This window comes from Charadrius vociferus, unplaced genomic scaffold, assembly GCF_000708025.1.
Source record: "Charadrius vociferus isolate BGI_N301 unplaced genomic scaffold, ASM70802v2 scaffold78, whole genome shotgun sequence".
Classification (NCBI taxonomy): Eukaryota; Metazoa; Chordata; class Aves; order Charadriiformes; family Charadriidae; genus Charadrius; species Charadrius vociferus.
In genome coordinates, this window is record NW_009649927.1 from 1869029 (window position 1) to 1893331 (window position 24303).

At 42.4% G+C, this 24303-nt stretch overlaps 1 protein-coding gene across 1 annotated transcript in view; it reads right to left on the reverse strand.

The window, feature by feature from the left end:
- Window positions 1–1160: 1160 nt before the first annotated feature.
- The window catches only part of PCNXL2 (pecanex-like 2 (Drosophila)), a 155112-nt gene continuing 131969 nt past the window's right edge, over window positions 1161–24303 (reverse strand). Inside the window, exons 27-34 of the mRNA XM_009891164.1 lie at window positions 23790–24023; window positions 21509–21612; window positions 12875–13019; window positions 11421–11651; window positions 10797–11071; window positions 8656–8840; window positions 3717–4165; window positions 1161–1661 (exon numbers count right to left, since the gene is read on the reverse strand). Coding sequence (XP_009889466.1) covers window positions 1485–1661; window positions 3717–4165; window positions 8656–8840; window positions 10797–11071; window positions 11421–11651; window positions 12875–13019; window positions 21509–21612; window positions 23790–24023 — 1800 coding nt within the window. The 3' untranslated portion in view covers window positions 1161–1484. The remainder of the gene's footprint in view (window positions 1662–3716; window positions 4166–8655; window positions 8841–10796; window positions 11072–11420; window positions 11652–12874; window positions 13020–21508; window positions 21613–23789; window positions 24024–24303) is intronic.

The following is a 24303-nucleotide window of genomic DNA, read 5'->3' on the forward strand; positions in this document are numbered from 1 at the left end:
CAAAACATACTTGGATCATTTTATTTTCACTAGGTGTTACTTAGTTCTACTACTTATAATCTTAAGTGTGGCACAGTAGGAAGCTGAGAATGCAACTGTGTATCGCCTAAACAGTAATGAGACTTAGCTACAGCATCTCTTGTTAAATCTTTCTTGTTAATTGGGAGAAGACAGCCTGGCTGCACATCATTGTGTTGAGAATTAGAAACAATCTATGGTAGTTACAGTAAAGAGGAACAGCAAGTCACTGATAGCTGCAACTTTTTTAATTAAAAAAAAAAAAAGAGAGAGAACAGGCGCGTGTGTGTTTAGATGCTATAGTAGAGGATTTGTTGTAGCCTTTTGGCTTCCAAAGTAGTCATGCATTCCTGTAAATTGGTGTTTCTCAAACTTTGTGAAAGCATGGCCTCCCTTTTTGCATCATCTGTCTTTTTATGCAACTATTAATTTGGCAGCAGCTCAGTTTCTCTGGGGTAGGGAAATCAGAATGCTCTGTAATTACTGGCTACAAGTGTTTATGGACACTGAGCTGTGTCCAGCAATTAAAGGCATTTAGCTGTTCCCTTCCTAATACAAACACTTCCAAACAATAATTACAGCCTGCTTCGCACTTTCCTGTCCTTGAGGAGGATTCCTCTGGGCCCTCTTGTAACTCCCAAGGGGGCTGTTGCCTGGAATTTGAGAAACACGGCTGTAAAGCAAACAGGAGCACAAGATAATACCTAAGAGCAGCTGTTTATGCGAAGCTGCTTTCTTTGCAAATAAGGTGCGCCATATTCTTTGAAGGCTTTCCATGCACTGGATACTTTCTTTTATCACGCTTGACTTTTGTTAATCTGTGTAGCATGGCTCATTCACACAATATTTCAGTATGGCTGCATGCAGTATATCAATCTGTGATGCTATGTTGCTATTCAGAATTACCACCTGCATAACATGTTAAAGAAAAATAAAGATTTGCCATTGGAAAAAAAAAATTTGATTTAGCTCTAATGTTACAGTACATGTTGTACTGTCCTTTTATGTATTCATTGCTTCTGTTCAGTGCTGCCTTTTGCTATATGTTACATATCAAATGCCAATTAGTTTGCATGCAATCAGCTGTTTAGTTATGGCAGGAAAGAGATGTCTTGTGTGCTTTTCACTGAGTTGTATTAATATTTCCCACTGTATTCATTTGTGATTCTAACGGTTCCAGGGGAAGGAACGTTAAACAGGCTGTGTTCTTTGTTCTAGGATTTACAAGAACCTGAGATGAGGTGGCACTGTGTGTTTTTTTAGGACATCTTCCAACCCTACCCATGCGAAGGCCTTTAGCTGAAGAACATCTACCCCATAGTGTTCTTGTGTAGAAGTTAGAAAAATAAACATTTGGAGGTTGCTTGTTATATTTGAAAAAACCTAAACCCATGTGCAGCTCCCTGACCTAACTCGGTCTTTACGTAATTCTAAGAAGCGCGTGGCCGCTGCGCTGGGATTACTCCTTACTGCTCCTCAGACAGGCTTTGCTGAGAAGCAGTATCTTCCAGGGCCATGTCTTCTTGGCTGGCCCTTCTGCACTCCAGGTTCTGACTCATGAAGATGGCATGGGCCGGACCTGCCTCTCGCCGCGGTCTTGGTTCTGTAGCATCATCGGTTGCTTCGCAGGTCTCGGTGAGTTGCTGGAAAGAAAGAAAGAGTCAGCTAGTTTAGGAAATTTCTATGTAGCACTTCAGCTATTTTTTGAAGTGACAGGTGAAAAAAGTTAAAAACTGATTTAGGAATGTCATTCTGTGAAACTGCATGGGATTCTTAACATGCATTATTCACAAGGGACTTCTGAAGAGGTACTTGTCACACTTTGTGTAACGCATACATATGGAAAGAAAAGCAGATCAGGAGCTAGAGGTTTAGTACCACAGATGTACACGTATAGAGAGCTGTAGAATAATTTGGATTGAAAAGGACTTCTGGAGGTCATCCAGTCCAAACGGCTGCTCCAAGCAGGGCTGACTTCTAAGAAGTTAAATATGGTTGCTATGGGCCTTGCTTTATACACCGAATTTTAAATCCAACTTACAAAGAAACCTTTTCATCAAAACTGGAATGCAATTATCAGTCTGAAAGTGTTATGTGCAGTGTCACCCCATTGTAAGGAGTCCATTAGTATAAAAGCTTTCCAGAACAGTGCTATGTTAATGTTTAAATAAAACACTTCCTTCTTACCACTTTCACATAGGCACCTGGACTCTGAGCAGTTACTTTGGCCACGATTCCCTCCATTTAAATGTAACTGTGTAGTCTTAGTGTATCATCTAGGCTGGCAATGGTTGGCAGAGAGATACGAGTGTCCCAGGGGACGATTTCTTCCTGACAGCTGAGAGGATGAAGTGGATTGTCCTCTCCACTGAATACAGAGCCCACACCAACAGTCTACTGAGACTTCATGCCCAAATTTGCGAAGGCTTCAAGTTAGACAAGGTGAATCCTACCATTAGTACTCAGTGTTGCAGACTGGCTGAATCTTGCAAATTAGGCTGTAAACCCTCCAGAGTGGAATTATGCCTTGTTCTCTCATATGTTCAGCTGTACATGTAGAAATATTAATGCTCATTAGAGTAATGAAGTGGGATGAGTAACATGCAGTCAACTTTCATTGAAGTTCATGGCAAAACTCCAGGGAACTGTACCGCACATGGTATTTTTGGGTTGAGAGCAAAATACACACAGGCTAAAGAGCTTTTTTACTTGGGGTTTGGAGAATTCTTTGAAAATCAGGGAAGTTATACACAGTTCAGAATGATAGTAGCAGGAAAGTGTTTTGGACTTTCATAGCCACAATTTTCCCCTTGCCAATTTAGTTTCCATTTTGATAGGCCAAATGTGAAAGTCAGTCTTAATTATGTTGTCACTCAACCTCTGGTTGCAGTCACCTTTCATCCCTAATCTGTCTTCTCGTGTTACTGCTCTGTAGTGCTGAGGTGAAAGTTTCAAAATTCAGGAAAGCAACTGATGGCCACTGAAGTTAAATAAATATACTTAAGTAGACAACAGAACAGTAACACTACTGTGTGCATTGAATTTTCCAGGGAAGATGGCAATAGAACTGGGACCCGACTGAGAAGAGGGCTGGAAGTTCTCTGTGTACTGTTTTGCTGTTAGAAAATGCTGAATCACAGGGCATGCAGATTTCCTTTGGGAAATGTGTCCTACAGAGTTCCTTAACTAACCCTTTCAGCAATAAGGTTTTTCAGGTCCTGGATTGGATTTCTGGTCAGAGAAAGGGACAGAACAAATGCACTGTTCAGTGGGAACCATTCTTCTTTATACAAATAATTAAGTCCTGTGTAAGCAAGCAAGGAAGGAGCTATTTAGTCTGCTTATGATGGTACTCATCACCTGGGCTGCAGAAAACGAGACCTAAGTGCATGGTCTGAGTAAAAGGAAGAGGGACTTTGCCCCAGTTTGCAATTTCAGGTGCATGTATAACAGCCAACTAGTCAGTTCCTTACAAATACATCACTTTCATATACACACTAATATTAAACAGTCTCATTTTCATTGTGATGCAGCAAAATCCATAACGACTACCAAAATCCTGGCATGGTTTTGGAAGAGACTATTTTCTGACCAGTGAGAAGGAAGAAACCAAATGGTGGCGAGGACAGTTGAAGAACCTGAGAGGAGAGCAGTACAGTAGTTCACGCTCAGTCCTGCAATTTTGGCTTCAGCCTTACCCGAGTTGCTTGACTTGCTGCTCTAGCAGATGGGCCCATGGCAATATTCATACTGCTGGATGACTGGGTGTCACTGGTGTTACCTCCGTCCGCAGCCGAGAGCCCAGAAATCACCAAAGCACTTGAAAAACTTCTCTTGCCGAAGAGCAGGCTGAGAGTTGAGCTGGTGGAAGAGGCCAGACTGGACCTAAGCATTGCTGCAGCGCGGTCCTGCACAGTCAGCTGGCCAGCAACGGGAACAGCAGGGGACTGGGAAAACACAGATGTTGCCGAGTTGTGGAATGACAGCTGACTACTAGAAAGCCTTTGGGGAATTTCGTGGGCAGATGTAGATGTTTGGATGAAAGGCTGGCGGCTTTCTACAATTGGTCCAGAGTGACTTGAAGCAGGGGGCCTTTGGTTTAAAGCACCGTGTGCCTGGATGGACTGGCTCCTGGGTTTTCTCCTACCTTTAAGAGAAAGATTAATATATTAAAGTGGTATCCTGATGAACTCTGTGCTATTGACAGTCTCCCGTGTGTACATATTACTATTGGCATATTACTACTGGTTTCATCAGCATAAGAATCCCAAGAATAACAGAAATAACAAATTGCTAAACCCATGAACCTTTCTGTGCTTTCCGCTACAGGGGTTCTGGCTTTTGGTCAGCATAGCCTCAGTGGTCTGCACAGAGTCAAAAGAGAGGAAAATGAGAAGATGCCCCAAGGAAAGTATTCTAATCACAGGCTCACACCTGTCCTGCCACGTACGTTTTAATCTGCCCAGTGAATGATTGAGCATAGTGTTGCTGTACCTACACTCCCTTTTGACAGCCACACTAAAGTAGGGGGATGTTGAATATATTTACCTTAAATGGCTTGGTATAATTAAATGCAAAAATAAAACCAAAAAACTGTGAGTTAAAACAATGTCCCATTAAAAATAATTATTCCTGCGTATGGGGAAGGAGAATTTGAGAATTCAGCCAAGTGGAAGGCTACAGCATTCACGCCACAAGACTTAAAGACTATTATTAAATTCTATCTGAGTTCCAAGAGCTATATTTATAGTATATCACAGACTGAAAAGATGTGAGCACCTCTAGTTAGGGTAGTCTGTTGGAATGAGAGCCACATAAGGCTCTTGCCTCGTTCTGTGAAGTGTCTTGATGCAGCCGCTGTTGGATGCAGAGAGTAGAGCGGGTGCACCATTCTGCCATGCCTAGACGACTTCTAGCTTCCTGCACCTACACCCCCCATTTTTAACATTCATATTGACACCTCGGGACACTGAAACAAATAATTTCTGTATTTCTTATGCTTGCATATTTAAATAGGCATAGAATGAAAAATAAATCAACTTCTTGGCCGGTGAACCCACCAGATACCTGCTTGTACCCAGGCACTCTGCAAATGGCGTGCAGTGGGCTGGCGTGTGCCACAGGCGCCAAAAGAGTTGCCTGTTCCTGCAGACAGGCTGTAAGGCAGGCTTACGCAGCACATACCCGCTCGCAACCGTGCCTGCTTGGCTTTCGTGCTTTCCAGGAAACTCCAAACAGTAACACAAGCTGGCATTTTGGTTTCCTAGCTATAGCCGTGGGGTAGAGGGTTGATGCCAGAAAATCTTGTTGAGAGCCATCAACGCAGAAACGAGTTTCGCTGGCAGGCATTTCCAGGTTGTTGGGAAATTTTTTTTTCTTTGTTTTTTTCCCAATACGCAAACTACGGAGGGGAGGGAAGCACTGAAACCCCTCCAGATACTGAAATTTTGCAGACATAAAGGAATATAAATCTCACACTGTCTTCTAGAAACATGACTGTTTTCTGAATTCATGAGAGTTCCAATGAGGCAGAATTTCATATCCAAACTATTGGCATGATATAGCTGAAACACCCTGTTATACATCCACAGAGCTGCTTTCCAGAGGTTGATATCTTTAGCCCCATTTTTCAGATGCTGAGGCAAAGAGAATTTAGGTACCTTGGCACAGAGTCGGATGACAGAGCTGGGCCACAACCTAACTGGAGCTCTTTAGCTGGACTAAAACCTTGTCGGTTTGGCAAGCACTGGACACTTGCGCACCCCACTTACTATATATCTTTAGTTCTACTTTTATACTCCAAACAATAAAAAAATAATTTTCCTAAGATGGGATGCAAAGCACCATTCTCCGTAATAAGAGCCCCAAGATCTCTGCTTGAGAGCAGTGGGACAGATGCTGGTGGCTCCTGTGTGCCGCGTTGCCAGTGTCCTCTGCACGTCAGACGCGCTCGATGGGGAGGGCATGTGCTTCAGGTTCTTCAGACTCCAGGGTTTTAAGTGCTTTGGTTTCTACATCTGATGGTTACTTTAATACGTTACCCTTTTTAAATAAAAAGAAGGGACTGGAATTAAGAACAGAGGGGCTGCGGTGTGTTAGTTTGTGCCGGGGCTAATCTGGCCAAACATCTGTTTGTGATTTAAACTGCCAAGCTGACCCCTGTCCAAAAGTATTCTATATTCACCCCAAATGCAGCGGTTAGAGCATTGGACAGGAGACCACCCGCGTCTACGCATAAATAACTCTGTCTCTGAAAACACTTAGGAAACAAAGGCTGTTCTATAAACTGCATCATGAAATAAGGACACTTTGGGGGAGAACCCCACACGTTTCCAATGCTCCCGATTTTGGTCGCACTTTTATATAGGGCTTTCATTGCATTTTGCAGACTCAGTGGCACCAGGCTGCAAAATGAAATATGAAAACATTAAATGCACTCGATTCATAGATTGTGAGTCTAGAAGGGATTGCTGTGATCATCTGGTCTGCTGTGCTAAATAGCACAGGCCATAGAACTGCCTGGAATTAATTCCTGTGTGGTATTACTAATTACTACAATTATTTTTAAGAAATGCATCCAATATCTCCAGTCATGGAGAACCCATCTGAACCCTTAGTCACTTGCTTCGCTGTTTATTTATTCTCACTGTTGAAAACGTGCACTTGATTTCAAATGGGAATTTGTTTAGCTTTGTTATATCCAAGTCTGCTTGAATCAACCATCTTTGGTCACCTTTTGTTGCCCAGGTAAGTACTTACAGACTGTGATCAAAGCATCTTTTACAATACAGATTGTTTGAAAGCTCGTAATCTTTCACTACACGATGTATTTCCCAGATCTTTGATCATTTTTTGGCTCTTCTTTGAACTCCTGCCAAATTAAAAATGTCCTTCTTAAATTAGGGCACTAGGACTGCATAGGCCAACAGTGTCCCGAACCAAAGTCAGACTGACAGACATGCATTACGCACGTCACCCTATTCATTCTGCTTCCTTAACAACAGGCACAGCGCAAGGTCTTTCCCAGTCCTCTGGTATCCCCTCAGTGTCCCGATACATACGGAAGATGAAACAGAGCTTGCTTTTTAACCAGCTCTCTTAAAAATCTTCTTAAATGAGAGTCACTTGGATTTGCTCAATTAAGCATATAGCTTTGATAGCCACTCTTTCATATTCTTTGTAGCTGTTAGGATGGAAGGAACTACTTCATGATCAGATCATAGAAACAGACCATTTGCATTTTTCCCAATACAGACCAGACATTTCTCATTTCTGCATTATTGACAGCTCTGCTTTTCTATATAGTGACGGATCGAGACGGCTGTTAGGATTTCTTTTGCTTTTAATACTTTTTAAAAACAAACAGCCACAAACCCACTTTCATCTTTTAGTCCCTAATGATGCTAGCCAGAAACTCCTCCTTGTTTCATTCTCTTTTTCTTATCAATGGTCTCTCAGGACTGAACACTGATTTGCATTTGCCGTTTTCCACTTCCTTGCCTTTGTCGTGCATTTCTTCATTTTACCTCAAAGCCAGGTTGCTTTTCTTAACTAAGTGTGACCTTCTCTCTTGACTGCGGTTTTCTGGGCACCCAATACGTTCTTTTAAACAACTCACAATTAACTTTCCTTCTCGTATGGCGTGCTCAGGATCATTATTTTACAATTAAGTTTGCCATTCTGATTACTGCAGTGGCAAGTTCTGAGTATGCACATGGGGATTCTTCTAACGCTAGACTCAATTAAAAGCAGCAGTTATTTTATTCTTACAACATGATTTATATTCAGGGCAAGATTTTCTCCCTTCCGGTCCATTTTCTTTAATGATAGGTCAAAATGATCTAACGGGCAACAAACAAGCTTCATACCCCTCTACTTCTCTGCTTTAATTCGTACCGGAATACCACAACTTGTTGAAAGGTTGAGTTAATTGGCTTTACATTATAAGTCCTGATCCCACAGTGATAGGTCTCACAGTGACCCACTGCCAAACTTCACATACATTTCCAATGTGAAGGCCAGTAGTTCTACCTACTGAATGTCTGAAGTACTTTTGAATCCCTAATTTAGTGTGAGAAGGGCTCAGCTGTTAGTTGACAGAACGATTGGCAACATTTAATTTTCTCTTGGTAACTGCTGTATAGACATAAGAAGTTATTTTCTATTTTGTTTGTTCTCCACATCCGCTGACGAACAGCCAAACCAATTCCTCAAACAAATCGTCATGGTCCTTCCAAGATAATTAGGATTTTTGCATAGTTTCACTTCTGCTGTTTCCAGCCAACAGTAAGCACGGGTTCGCTGTGGTACGGGCTCCCTGCATCGCACAGGTAGGCTCCCTCCCGTCTGTATTTCTCATTCTGGCATTGTTAGCGGCACCTCCTAATCCAAAAGTTACACATAAAGGAGTTTGACAGTGGAACCTTTGGTGAATCACGTTTGTCTTACACCCTTCCAGTAAATAGCTAGAGCAATATCAGGAAGCCATCTCCCACATGTGTTTGGTCATTAGGAAAGACAAAGCTCTCTCCTTCTAAAATTAGTTTTCCACTGCATATAAGCACGCCCCAAAAGCATCTGCCTATGCGGCCCCTTAGGAGAAGACTCCAGAAAAAGCCAAGGAAATTATGCAAATACCTGCACGCTGGTGGACCTCTTGAGATGAAGCTTGCAACTGAGGGGTTCCATCTCTGGTGGGCTGCGAGCTACTGCACTGGCTTGAATTGCCCGTGGAATTGCTGCTAGATGAAGACCCCCCGCCACTATCCGCCTCTTCAACGTTACCTCTCTCGTGGTGAGCTGCGTGGCAGTCCTTCCGCATTCTGTTCGCGGGAACACACACATGGTCAGCCATTTATTATGCACGAAAATTTCTGCCACCAGTGTTGGGTGCCCTCCAAACATCTAAATGTAGTCTCTCATACTGCTGCAGGTCTTTTGACATTTTATGAGATGACAAAGATGATGATGTCATAAGCTTACTTGGAACAAAATTGTATATGACACAAATCAAATCTTTCCTTGTCTGTGTTAAGCGGCTTTGGAGCCCTGCAAGACCTGAGGACTCTATCTAATGTTGCAGTGGTCTCTAAAAATCAACTTTTGCGTGAGGTAACCAAGTAGGAAAGAAGGGGAATAGGCTGAAGGGAGCTTAGTAGGAATGAACTGCGTGGGGGGAAACCAGCACGTTAAGCCACTAGATTTAATCTTGGCGTTTTAGCATAGGTCTGAGCATGCAAGCTGGCTCCCGTGGTCTCTCCACGGTCCCCTGCCTCTCCTCAGCCACACTGGCGATAGGGCACGTGGAGGGAATGAGACGAGAGTTACTGCTGCATAAAAAGTGCATGTAGGAATGAGAGATGGACTGTGTCAGATAGTGAACCTGCATACCTATGGGAAGTCAGGCAGTTTTGGTGGACAGTAAGTACATTTTTAGATGTGTTTTGGTCAAGAACAATGACTTGGGGATCATCATTAATACTGCCAAAGCTTTGGAGCATAACAGACCGTAACTGGGTAAGGAATTGACTGGATGGCTGCACTCAAAGAGTTGCGGTCAACGGCTCAATGTCCAAGTGGCAACCATTGATGAGTGGCATTCCTCAGGGGTCAGTACTGGCACCCCTTTAACATCTTTGTTGGTGACATGGATGGTGGGATTCAGTGCACCCTCAGCAAGTTTGCCAACAACACCAAGCTGTGTGGTGCTGGAGGGAGGGGATGCCATCCAGAGTGACCTGGACAGGCTTGAAAAGTGGGCCTGTGCAAACCTCATGAAATTCAACAAGGCCAAGTGCAAGGTTGTACATCTGGGTCAGGGCAATCCCAAGCACAAATACAGGCTGGGCAGATAATGGATTGAGAGCAGCCCTGAGAAGGACTTGGGGGTGTTGGTTGATGAGAAGCTCAACATGAGCTGGCAATGTGCGCTTACAGCCCAGAAAGCCAACCTTATCCTGGGCTGCATCAAAAGAAGCATGGCCAGCAGGTCAACGGAGGTGATTCCGCCCCTCTGCTCTGCTCTCGTGAGACCACATCTGGAGTACTGTGTCCCAAACATAAGAAGGACACAGACCTGTTGAAGCGAGTCCAGAAGACAGGAGACCTTATTGTGGCCTTCCAGTACCTAAAGGGGGCCTACAGGAGAGCCGGGGAAGGACTTTTTATAAGGGCATGTAGTGACAGGATAAGGGATAATGGTTTTAAACTGAAAGAAGGTAGATTTAGAATAGGTATCAGGAAGAAATTCTGGTGAGGCACTGGAACAGGCGGCCCAGAGAAGCTGTGGAGGCCCCATCCCTGGAGGTGTTCAAGGCCAGGCTGGATGGGGCTTTGAGCAACCTGGTCTAGTGGGAGCTGTCCCTGCCATGTGGGACTAGATGATCTTTAAGGCCCCTTCCAGCTCTAACCGTTCTATGATTCTGTGGTAACCCACCAACACATCTATTCATGTTCTGACACATGACCGAGTTAGAGAAAAGATACCCTCATTTACAAGGCATAAACAGTAAAATTCCCTGGAATAAGGGAAATGTCTGTAGTGCTAAGTGATTTGGTAGTGAATCTTGTTGAACATGTAGAAAGCTTTGCTTAAAAACCATGAATGAGTTAATTTGCTTTCTGCTAAATCTGTAGGGCTATTGTGTTATATTCCAAGTTATTTGCAATTATTTTTTTTACTCATAGATAACAGTACAGAATTACTGTCTTTTAACAGAGAATACAGTGAAACCAAGACTGCAGGGTCTCTATCTGCATAGCCAAAATTTAACACCTACCTTAACCATTTGGATCTGAACCATTTTTTAATGTTGTCCAAACTGACAGGTCCCCCCCAAATGTTCCTCAGTTGGCTGTGTGTCCCAAGGTACGAGGTGGTTAACGGGGAAACGTACATTGGATATCCCAGTGGCTGATCACATGAAGAATTAATTAAGTTCCGCAAGACCTGTTTATTGTTCTGGATGCTTCCTCTCTCTGGGTTACGATTGCGTAAGAAAATCAGTTCCTGCTGCTGCCCAGCCCAAAGCCCTCTGACGCACTCCTTGTTGACCTACAGGGAGGTTAAAAACATGTGGATCACGTGAAAATGTTTGCTACTTAAGATGCAGAACTACACGATCTAGGTAGAACGGCAGCAGCTGTGTATGCAAACAGCTCATGTCTTTGCACCGACAGGTTTGATGAACTTTTGCAGCTACTCCCCAGTAAAGCCTGGAATGTTATTTCAGATACAGAAACATATGGGTCCAAAATGGAAGTCAACTGGAGAGAGCTCTTTTAACCTCCAATCCCTACTCCGATAACTACAATCAACCTCTCCTTTTGGCCAGATTACTCAGAAATAATACTAGTTATCACAGACCTAAATTACTGCAATATTAGAAAGATGGCATACATACCTTGATAACCTTGAAGCTCAAGTAGCTTTTGTGGAGCATGATAACTTTATATTCATCCGCTCCTTCATCTACCACGTGTCTCAGGGTTAGCAGCTCCTCTCTGTTGGAGAGTACAGCGCTGCGCCAGGCTGGGTCCCCTTCGTGACAAATCACCACCTTTTCTTCAAAAGATTGGATCGCTTCATACAAAACTGCTGGGTCCTCATACTCATCTGGACAGGTGAACTGGTCCTGGTAGTACAGGAAAAAGTATTGACAAGGTCAGGTATATTTGTGAAAACACAAAAACTATCAACAATAAACAAAATCCTGTTTTTCGAACAGTTATCAGCTGACCACCCCAGTGAATTGCCATTTGATACAGTGGGTCTTTGGGGAGGCAGAACAATTAATTTAACAGTAATATAGAAAGGTACGATTTTTGGTTTATTGTAACCTGTTCTGATCTCATGTCTCCACTGGACAAAGACACTTGGAGAATGCCAGCTCATCCACTTTCTTTTTATAAAGTGGGAAACCATGGAAGGCAGAGCTTTTGGGTAGCCTGGAGGGAGATCAGAATCACCTGGGGCATTCCACAGTGCTTGTGGAAATCCTTATTTTATTCACAAAAATGTACCAACAAAAGCACGGACTGGGAATCATCAGCAGATATCACAATATTGTGTTACTACTTTAGCTTTCATGCAGCAACACAGCCAGCGATAACATTCATAAAGTTACCATGTCAAATTCTTGGATATTAATTCACAGCAGTTCCACTTCGGTTACATTCAGAGCAATTATAAATATCATGCATGATAAAAGCTTATGATACTAAATCATAACGTGCCAGAGCAAGAACAAAATCAACTCCAAGCTATACAGGGGTTGACCTGAAGAAATTGGAGCAACTTCAACAGAGGTGTGCCAGATTTTTACAACTGAAAACAGAAGGGGGTCAGAAACAGCCTAACATAATCAAACAGAGAGCTGCGACACTGAGCCTTCAAACCACTCTCCTCTAAGCCGTGTCTTTTAACATATGGAAGCGTTACATACGTATTGCCGTTCACAGAAGGACTGATAAATTAGCAATGAAATTAGGCTAATCAATGTATTTCTTTTCAATCTAGAAACCATCTTTATAGTATCCAGGCAAGTAAAACATGACATGACCGTCAGTTTTGTTTTGATTAAAATGCAGGGTCAAGCTCTGCAACATGAATGGTTACAAATGGGCAGCTAAGGGGGTACAGAAAAGAAGATAAAGGGAATGTAAAATAAATGCCAAGCTTTTCAATTTTGATTAAGGAATTTTCTCAGAATAAGGCAACAAGTACTCCATTTTCCTCTCTTTTTTTTTTTTTTCCTTTGGACAGTTTCTCAGGTTTCCAAGGTTTCCTGTGTTTCCCTAAGAAAACAGATGCAGTAGTAAAAGTTAATAGAAATTAAAAAAAAAAAACAACCCATACCTGGTGTAGCTTCAGAGACATTCGGATTGCCGGGGCAACAACCTTGTGCAATAGATCCATGTCTGCAAAGACCCACTCATCTTTTGCTGCTATCCGAAAGTCTCCTTTGAACAGCGCGTGGAGCCCATAAAGAAAAGAGTCCAAGCTGTAAGAGAAAGGCAGCAGTCATGTCCAGGAGCCATTCCCATCTCACCAAGCCGGACCCCTGCCAGCCGCCGGCCACCTGCTGAGCTGCACAGTGACCAGTGGCCCTCCAGCACAGGGTGAGCTTCTGTGGTGGGTATAAAGCAGGGGTCACATCGCGTATTTCTAATGAGAAACCATTCCTCAGGGTAGGTGGTTTTCCTTCTGCTTGTGCTGTAAACGACTGGCCACGAAACAAGTGTGGCACCTGGAACACGGGATGTCCTAAGGATGGGTGGCTGAGTCATGGGGTGCCTCAAGGTGCTGCTGCTCTGCAATCCCTGTGCAGGCAGCAGAAGCTGCCCCCTCATTTAAAAGTTTATCGATTGGCCCTGTTACTCTTAGCAGTTCTCCTCACAAGGTAAAAATTAAAAAAAAAAAAAAAAAAGCTGAAAAAAAAATTTTAAGAAAATCTGAGGCTTTTGTCATGAAACTCAAACTTCAGATGTGAACATTAAACCAGATGTGCCGAAAAAAAAAAAAAAAGCTGTAAAAAACATTTTCAGCAAATCTGAGGCTTTTGTCATGAAACTCAAACTTCAGATGTGAACATTAAACCAGATGTGCCGAGAAGAATACTAAGTTTCAGGAACTGTTTAGCAAACTGGCTGAGAGCATGAATCAAACGGCAGGTGTTTCAGGCGGAAACAATGAGCCCTAAAGCAAATACGCACTGGGCTTCTTTTTTCTAACAGAAGAAACTAGATGTAAGCAGTTCTGCCTGACATCGGATGACAGTTTGGCTAGACCTGAGATTTAAGCAAGAGGTAAAAGGCACAAAACCAAGTAGCTGTTAGAAAATGGTGGCACAAGGGCTTTGCGAAGGGAAACAACCAGCCTTCAGCTCCAACCTGCGCCCCGACATCACGAGCTTCCCGCACCGACACCACAGCCGCTTGGATAACGCTGATGTAGCGGGACTCCCATCCTGATGCTGCTCTAAAGAAATGATCTCGAAATTGAGGAAAACAAAGCCATCTGTTAAAAACAGGCCTCTCCTGCAAACCCACAGGACATGGTTTCATCCACCTGCCAAGATTTTACTCACTCTTACAACAGTTGATTTTTTCAGATTGTACAGGCTCTGAGGAGAAGCTGCATTAAGATGTTAGCAGCTTTCATTACCGCCCAGACTTTCTCCCGAGAACGCATAATCTTTCCACATAATTCAGCTTTCTTAATTATTTTAGGAAAAGAAAAGAAAAAATCTTTTAAATTTTTTCTCTTCTCTGAGAGAGGGAAAAGAGAGACTGGGAGACTGCTTGGCCTATCTTCAGCGCAGACACATTCTAATTTTGCCCTTGGTGGGTAGCATGTTTTAGAAATTAAAAGGGAAAGATATATATATATATATATGTTGTTACCAGGAGAACAGCTGGATACCGATTTTCTCCGCGAAAGCACCGTGTAATACAAATCAACTAATCAGTGGGATGAGCGCGGCCAGTCAGGAAGGCAGGGCTGCTGTCGCTGCTGGGAACATGAAGAGTACGGGAAAGCCCTTGTGAATTCTTAACTGATTTGCATTTATTAGTACTAAGTTACGTATTAAAACACGTCTGTGTGAGACGGGCACTTACGCTCAGATCTTTGAAATGTTCAACCACAGATTTCAATGGGAATTATGTATCTTCAAGGAGTGGGTCCTGATCCCCATCGACTTGCAATCAATCATCTTCACAGCTTATAAAATGATAATATACCCAAATCCTGCTTAATTGCTAGGGAAGCCCTAGAATAAACCAGTTAGGGGGGGAAAAAAATGGTGGGTGCAGCCAGCATGGTGAAATACGTGACTATCATCTCCTTTGAAAAGGCCAGAAATCAGGAAGGGTCTTTTCACTCGCCCACCCACTAGACAGCATCCAGCATACACAGCCGAATCCTTGCCTGGAAAAAAACACTTCTGTATCTAAATATTCTTCCCATGATGAAACTGAAAAAAGAAAACCTACCCTGAACTCTGCACCTAATGATGACCTGTCGTATAGTTTTTCCTCACATAACACCCCCTGTATTTGCTCTGAAAAGTTGGCTGGGATGAATGGAGGAGTCGGCAGGAGAGAGAACTGGTTTTTACATCATTAGAGGCTCTCGGAGCCAAATCGGAACACCAGAGCAGGCAAAGAGTTTGCATTCACATCAAGGTGTCTTATAGGCATCAGCACATGCTAAACGGGCTGCTGCGAACAGCAGCGTCTGCCCCACGCGAGGCCAGGACGAGCACAGCTATGCAAACCGCAGCTGAGCATCAGCAGAGGGAGCGGAGTGAAGCACGTACAGCTCTCGCTGTGCTTAGTTAGGGAAGACTCATCCATTCCTCACCCCTCTGCATAATAAGTTCTCTAACCAGCATTTTGAAGAACAAATATGACTGCTACAAGGAGCAAAGCAGCGGTGGCAGTAGTTGTGAGAGGCTGAGAGTCAATTATTTTATATAATGTATTTTCCACCAGAGAGGTCTGGAGGACACTGCTGTATTCACAAAACCACAGGCATCTTTTATTCTCCTGCCAATCGTAATGAGGCTTTGGGGTACGTTCTGCCTATAATGTGACACTATCTCAAGCCATTACTTCTATAACACACAGTCCTTAATCCACGTAAGATACAGCTGTTATTATTCTTCCCATTGTTACGCTCTCTCCCAAAGACTCTAATGAGATTATACGGAAGCTGTAAAGCCAGCAGCTTTGATCTCACGCCTGACTCAAGGTTGTTGCTGCTTTCTTGGCGCAGTTTTAACCTACTTCAATTAGTAATCTGCTGTAGTTACAGGCTCATTCAAAATATTTTTAAAACTAGTTAAGGTAAATTCATATGCCAAAGAAATGGCATTAATCAGGAAGAGACATTAACTACTATTTCTGGCAGCATTTCTACCCCTCTGAGCTAAGGACCCAAAAAGCTGCTGTCACAACCGCGAGCTATTTTAGAACAAGACTAGTAGGTGTGTGGGAACCGTCGGCCCCTCGAACGTGCAGAAAGGAGGGGATTAAGTAGCACCACAAATACCAGAGGGAGGGCAACAGAGCCAAAGCAAATACTCCCTCCTACTGCACCCCTTACGTTGCTCCAACAGCTGAAACGAAAACATTTGATGCAAGCCTGAAAACAGTACGGATGAAAACTAATGAGCTGGTGAATATATCTGTGTGTATTCTGCACATCAAAACCTATCTTCTGTCTGCAGTTTGTAGACCTTTCCTAATGTTAACTGTAGATTTATTTAAGGGATAAAGAAACTTGCATGCCTGTCAGCTGGTAATGACCTGAATGTCATACCTCACCCGAATGAAATAGTTTCAATGGTAGCCCTCCTAAATTTGGTATTTTAGGCGACAGTGGTTGCGAGCTAAGAGTCAGCCTTTTCTCCCCTGCTTCTGCTCTGCTCAGCTCCGGCAGACATAAAGCTGCACTGTCTGCCTGAACTCCCACGAGCAACACAGCATCACCGGCGCCACGTGCCGTGCCCTCCACCTCTTCCCCCTCAGATGCTGGGTACCGCAATGTGGTGCCCGGGAGGGAAGGGGCGAGTGGGGCCCGCTGCTTCCCAGGGCTTCAGCCTGAGCAGCGGTTCCTCCAGGCAGAGCCATTCCTTGGAGCGACGCTCTGTTCACGCTGAGCGATACCGCCCAGAGGGAGCCGCGGGGACCTGAGCATCCAGGCTTGGTAGTGTTGGGAGTATCTGATGAGAGGTGCTTTATTAAGAGACTTTTATATATTTTTCCAAATTGGAAACGTGTATTAAACATTTATGTATTAGTAGGTCTAGCGGCTGAATAGGATTATTAAGTAATTTTTTACAAATGCACACTGAAACATATCACTCATCTTTGAATAAATGAATGGTAATGTCATGTCATTCTTCAAATTGCATTTTGTGCAGGATGCCTCCTAATGACAGTTTAAAAGAGCAAGTGATTTGCATAGCAATGTTCTGCCTTCTTAATGAATGCATTTATTGTGTAATCTAGTGTTAATGTTGGGTTGCTACTGACATTTACATGAACAGGTACACTGAATAATTATTTACATACATTATATAAGAGCATTTAAAATCTTGGTTTATACAGTGACATTTACTGATTAATAGATTAGACAAAATCATGTGTAAATGACTGCAAATTGATAGTTTACATACACAATGTAAACTTGAATCTCAATTCTGTAGTGCACACCTCGGTCTAACATTACCTTTGCATTACTATTTCTGCACAGCAGTTGGATGACTGTCACTCCTCAAGACACAGCAAGGGCTAGACATAGTCCAGAGAAAGTTTCCTACGACCTGCACAGTTACCTCCGAGAACAAAACATGGACCACAGAGCACAGATTCTTGGCTAGTTTGCTCGTGTTAGACATATCTGAAACATTTCATAGAAATAAGCGTGAAGAGGAAGAGAAGACTACAAGACCTATCTGACCATTACGTCTCTAACTCATCATGAAGCCTCTAGCAGTGTTGTACACAAGATGTTTCGCAGCCAGAACAGAAAGTCCTGAGATGAAGTTCAAGGTCATTTCTTAGTGCCTACTAGAGAAATCTAAAACCCATACGTTTTTGTAGTCCAGCACTCAAGTGTGACCGAGCATGTGTTAGGAGCCCTGATCTCTTACAAAATGAGCCATCTCCTGACAGCCATACATGCAGCACCTCCCACTCATGCACACAGCTGGCTGTGGCATTGCCTGTTCTGACACCATCTCTGCAGAAAATTAAAACCCTCTTCAGCACCAGTAGGCTCAAAAAGGTCCCCAAAATATCGTGACACCTTTTCAAGGAAAAGGGCTGTGAAGCATCACGTGATTCCTCCAGCTTCTGAGGACCTTCAGTACTCCTTCCTCATCTGACTGACTGCAGATGAGAGCCGGGGGTGAGGACCAGCAATAATGCTCTAAATCACCCTCCGTAAGAGCTGCTGTATCTCCATCAAACACAAGAGAGAGGGGAGGGAGATCTGTCTTCCCTGCCTGAAGTTAATCCTCGGGAACATCTCCTCCTGGCCTCAGCAGCGTTCTATGTGTTGGACAAAGTCTCCTTCCCCCTGGCATGCTGTATAATTGTATTCCCATCAGAGTCTCGCTGACTCGCTGCTTCTTTGTATTTAAATAAGTTGTCAAGATTTGTGTGAAGTAGTAAACACAGTAAGTATGGTAACTGCCCTCTGTGCTGAAGCGAATGTATTTGGGGGATTTTTGGTGATAAAGGTCTTGATGTCAGGTGGGAGCGTGCCCACCTTGCTCCTGAATTGTTTTTGTAAATTAAAATAAATATATAAATTCTTTAAGACAAGAATAAACATATATCACCAAGCTAAAATCATGTTTTGTAGCTGTAGCAATTTATAACTTGGATTGTGCTACTCGGATTCCTTTTTTTTTTTTTTCCCCAAAAAAGTATTTCTGACAGTTGAAATGTATTAAAGGTAATTTAACCAGGTGGGTAAGTGACACAGTTTTTCACAGTGAAACTTTTCTAGGGAAAGCTTTTGTGAAGTAGCACTGAAAAAGATACTGACAGAAGCTTCCACTTAATCCCTTTTGTGTCACAAAATACATTTAAAAAATACAATGATTCAATACTGCCCTGGAGCACTTTCTTAATAAGAAGAAAATCACGACTTAAAGATACAGGATTATATAGAACGGATTCAGAAAAACAGGGACAGAGCTGTGCAATGCATGACTACTGCATTTTTTCCCCTTCTACAGACTTTTTCCCCCCAGGAAAGGTATTTTGAGTACAGAGCATCCACTCACCAAAAGAGAGAAGCTAATTTGGTTCACTGGTAATTTTCCAGATTTTAAAATGAGATGGTATAGCTGACTCCTGCAATTATTATTAAAATCTTTACAGAAGATTTTGCAAATAATTATTCTCAACATTCATGCTTTCCATGCTAAGCTTTGGTAAGTCTCTGATAATATTATCTCTTTCCATTAGCTACTGACCACGTAAGCCAACAAATATACGTGACATTGTTATTGTATCTGTACTAGTGCCAAAACTTTGTAATGCAGGTTTTAAGATCCCGTGGAAAGTACATGCAATGTGATGACATTTTGAGGAAGCTTTTGTGATATTTTTAGATGCATTTCTAATATCGTTGTCACATATCTATTGCAGCCTCAGATCACTTTAATCTTTTCTCAAAAAAAATAAAAAATCACAAATTCACATTAACTTTCCTGTTATGTCCCCAAACTCTAAAATTTGGATCATAAAAAAAATAGGGCAATTTTAGAAAAATCAGTGGCACACTAAACATCGCACTAATTCGAGTGCATAGAAATGGAGAGGAAATTCAACCAAGAAGAAAATTACTACAGGAAAGGAATTTGCAAGGACCAGTAGAAAAGAGATAACAAAAGCCACTTAGGAAAGCAGGAAGGAGGAGCACACCAAGAAATAAGGCGTGTGGGCCATGAACATTTTGTGTGACTGACTGAAAGAGGAAGACATAAAAACAGACGTTAAAAACAACTCAACAGATAACAAAACTAGAATGAATATTTAAAGGACTGTTTTATCTTCTAACAGAAAATGCATTCAAAATCGCACATGCTGTCTTTGTTTGCTTGTTAGTAAGACAAATCCTCTCTAAGGACCTTGTTGGGAGAGGGCTTTATTCACAGTTCTGTGCCAATACAGCAAGGTCACTTAGAGACTGTGTATTTACTTATCTTCTCTACTGTTACTAAACTCTTGTGAACACAGGGAGTTCAAATACATCTAATAAAAATCTAAAGTTAGGAGAGAAGTTAGTCTTTAATAAAGATTATTTCATTAATAAAATGCCTCATCTAGACAATTAATTACTCAGGCTGAACACTTAGAAAAGCATAAATGGTACTTTATAAAACCCAAACAACTCAGAACTCCTAGTGAAAATGGAAGAATCCCTAAGGAAAATGTAAGGTGGAGAGCACGTCCAGAAATAAACTTAAACCAAGCGTATTTTAATTAGCAAGACTTTCTAGGAAGAAGTGTTTTGAATGAATAAATGAATGAGTAAGGTAGAGTGAGAACAGACAAAGCTGTGATCTCAAGAGATGCAAGGTTCTCCCTTCCTCGGTCACCAGCATGAAGTGGCACAAGGAACACGGAATAGAGGACCCTTATGGATTTATTATTACTTAGCTAAGTAGATGTCGGAGTACTTAGAAGTCTCTTCCCCTTCTGGAGGAAGCCAGCATTACAGCAGTTAGGCCAGGCATGAGCGTGAACACAAGCAATAGCCATCGGTACCTGTTCTTTCAATGCAAAATTCTGCTTTGCCCCATGAAATGAAGACTCATGTTAGTTATTCAGTAAACTACCAAAGTAAAAGATGTCCAGGAATCACAGAATCACAGAATTTTCAGAGTTGAAAGGGACCTCTAGAGATCATCTAGTCCAACTCCCCTGCTAAAGCAGGATTGCCCAGAGCACATTACTCAGGGCTGCATCCAGGCGGGTTTTGAAAATCTCCAGAGAAGGAGCCTCCAACCCCTCCCTGGGCAGCCTGTGCCAGTGCTCTGTCACCCGAACTGTAAAGAAGTTTTTTCGTGTGTTGGAACGGAACTTCCTATGTTCCAACTTGCACCCATTGCCCCTCGTCCTGTCACTGGGAACCACCGAGAAGAGTGTGGCTCCATCCTCCTTCAACCCACCCTTTAGATATTTGTAAGTAGTAATAAGGTCTCCCCTCAGCCTTCTTTTCTCCAGGCTAAAGAGTCCCAGCTCTCTCAGCCTTTCCTCATAAGGGAGATGCTCCAATCCCTCAATCATCTTGGTTGCCCTTCGCTGGACTCTCTCCAGCAGTTCCCTGTCCCTCTTGAACCGGAGAGCCCAAAACTGGACACAGTATTCCAGTTGTGGCCTCACCAGTGCCGAGAAGAGGGGGAGAATGACCTCACTCGACCTACTAGACACACTCTTCCCTACGCAGCCCAGGATTCCATTGGCCTTTTTGGCAGCAAGGGCACATTGCTGGCTCATTGACAATTTACTATCTACCAGGACCCCCAAATCCTTCTCCTCAGAGCTAGTTCCCAGCAGGTCCACCCCTAACCTATACTGCTGCCTAGCATTTTTCCTCCCCAGGTGCAGGACCCTGCACTTGCTTATGTTGAACCTCATTAGGTTCTTCTCTGCCCAGCTCACCAGCCTGTCCAGGTCACGCTGGATGGCAGCGCGGCCCTCTGGAGAGTCAGCCACCCCTCCCAGTTTGGTATCATCAGCAAACTTGCTGAGGATACACTCTATCCCCTCATCCAGGTCATTAATGAATATATTAAACAAAATTGGACCAAGTATCGACCCCTGGGAATGGCAGAAAAGAAATTATTTTACGGAGGAAAGAGACTTTGCCTTGATCTAATCTTCTGCTGAGATTCCACATTAAGTGAAAAAAGACAAACAGGTCTTTGCTTTAAAACGAGGAAAAAGGATTCCTAAAAATTACCTGATGGCCATATTGTGAGCTGCAGTTCCCAGAGCTCTTCGACCCAGTATACACAAGGCAAAGGAAAGCGTCACGAGAGGAGAATCCTCATCGCTGTCTAGGTGCTACAAGGTTTTAAGAACAGCATGTTATTCCAGGTGCAAATACCATCTTTAAAAGCACTGCAATACTATAAATCATAACATTCATAAAATTTCCTTGTAGCTGGATCTGCACACAAAATCATTCTTTGCAATGAAACAGAACAAGAAGGAAGATCGTTGCCATCAGAGGCTTTCTGCAAAGTGCAAGCTTATTTTGCCTGCTGGCTAGAAACAGAGCATTTCGGTCTCGGGTGGCAAGATCCCAAGGGAGGAGAGCTTCGGTGGTGGTAGGGGTTTTTGCTGTTTTTTTTTTTTTCATTTGTTTGTTTGTTTGTTTTTCCAGATCTGACATTCTAAACCACAGCAGATTCCATATTGCTGAGAGAAACCGCAACTGGAGGCAGCCAAACCCCTTTTCATGGGACACAATACATATGAAACTCCCCCCCAGATTCCAGAACAATCTATTTGGAAAAGTTTGGGGGAACACACTTTTAGTGAATAACAATATATACCTAAATTGTATACCATCAACGACATTGACTTCACATTTTAACAAGCAGTCAAAACATTTAATTGACATATACTAGCTCAGGAGTGTTTCTTTACTGAATTTTTTGCAAAGAACACCTTGCTATCGAGCAGGAGGAAAAACTGAAACAACCCCTCATGAATGTGAATCTTCAGGAGGATCCAGACTATTATTTCTGTCCATGCAATGGGTGGTTTCTTACAGCTTGCTTTGACTCTAAAACTGAAGCCAATTATAATGGAGAATGTAGCTCCTTCTATAAAATACACTGATTTTCAGGGCTATGTGTACAGCAAAGCTTTTTTTACATCTCGTCTCCTACGTGAACTTTACCTCTATATAGTTTGTGAATTACAAGAACAGAGGTAAAAGAAAAAGATGTAAAAAAATATATAAATATGTGTGTGTGCACACTCGTGCAGGTGCTCCTTTGCCCTTTTAAGTCTAACTCTGATAAGTTTCAAGTGTATTGGGCATCCCTAAATATATTATTCTATTTGAAAGCCTCAGCCACCTAAGAAGCGAAAAACCATCATTTAACAGTGGCTTCCCTTGCATCATGCAATTCTTTATGTGTCAGAATTTGGAAGCTGAGACATGGAGATGGGAAAGAAAAGAGATTAAACATTCCCAGTAGGAGAAGATGGTGGGGAAGGCTCAGAGGACAATTCCATGAAAACAGTTTCAATGTCATGATATGCAGAGGAACTGGTGGAGTGGTATTCAGGATTAGAGACATGAGAAGGAAGCAAAGTGGAGAAGAAAGATTAAGATTCAATGACGTTATGCCAGCTAAGGTCAGCGGTAGCAAATGGGATGTGCACTCAGTGATCCTGAATGAAAAATGCACAAATAACAGTGCTTGATGGCCAGGAAAAGATATACTTCTCAATTTTTGCCATTATCAGCAATAATCAGAAAATTAAATCAAGGGAATATGCTTGTTTGAAACTGTATTCTCCCTCTGGGCTATTTTGAGTATTCCATGGAAATACAGTAGTGCATTTCTGACAACTGATTGCTGACCATCAGTAATCTTAGTGCCTCAAAGCACGTGGATGCGTAGCTGTAAACCTGCCCTGGTGTAGCTGTAAACCTGCCCTTGACCTTCCAAGAGCTGCAAGGTAATTTCACACGGTGCTGCGGCATGGTTCACATTTGAATTAGGAGCTCTCAGAAGTGACCTACGCTAGCGGTGAGTTTATTATGCACTTCCCTACCATTTGAAGACTGTTTCCAAAGGTAGGCAAGTGTTTGGAAAGGGTACAGACACATTAACAGTGTTCGGCAAGCGTACCCAAACACTGGCAACACCGGAGGAATGATGACATTCCCTGAACACAGCCTGCTCCAGCAAACCCTTACTATATCCACGCTTTTTAGAAATGATGAAATTAACATGTTGGAAGCATGCATAATAAGGAATCAGTTCTGTATTCAAAGACTAACCCTCCTTAAAACTCAGGTTTTGCACAAGGATAGTCTCCAAAATATGTTTTTTCCATTCCACAAAACATATATTTTCCTTTTATGTTAAATCCAACATCTTCAATGAAATAAATTTTATTGTATTAACCCTAAGCAAGCAAAAGAGTACCCATGCATCATTTAACTCCTATCCCAAGAATTAAAACTATTACTACTAAAAAAATAAAAGCAAGCTTACCTCCGCCCTTTTTCTAGCACAGAACTGAATCCAGTCCAGATAAACACTGCAGAAACTGGCTCTGGTTATTCCTTGGAGACACGGAACATAATCTTCGTCTATATTAATGTTAAACATTGCAAGGTCACGTTCAATATAATGCCACTTTGCGTAAGGCTGCAGTATCTTTTGGATGGATTCGTCTTTTATCCAGTTAAGGATTTTGGGAGAACTTGCTGTAAAGTATATTATACTCTGTTGACAAAATGTGCAAAAGTTAGTCACTCTCTCTCTCATTAAAGCAGATATATTTTACACAGAAGAAAACAAATCAAATAGGACCATACTAACTACCTATAATGGTACATGTTTTTCCTACTTTTTACTGCTTGGCATCATTGCTTCACAAAACTGTTCAAGTTAGAAAGATGATAAGACTTGATATCTAAATAGCACACAACAGAAAAAGAAGTTCTGTTTTTAATACCCTTCTGCTTTATAGGAAAATTGATACAAACAATAGACTACAATAAGA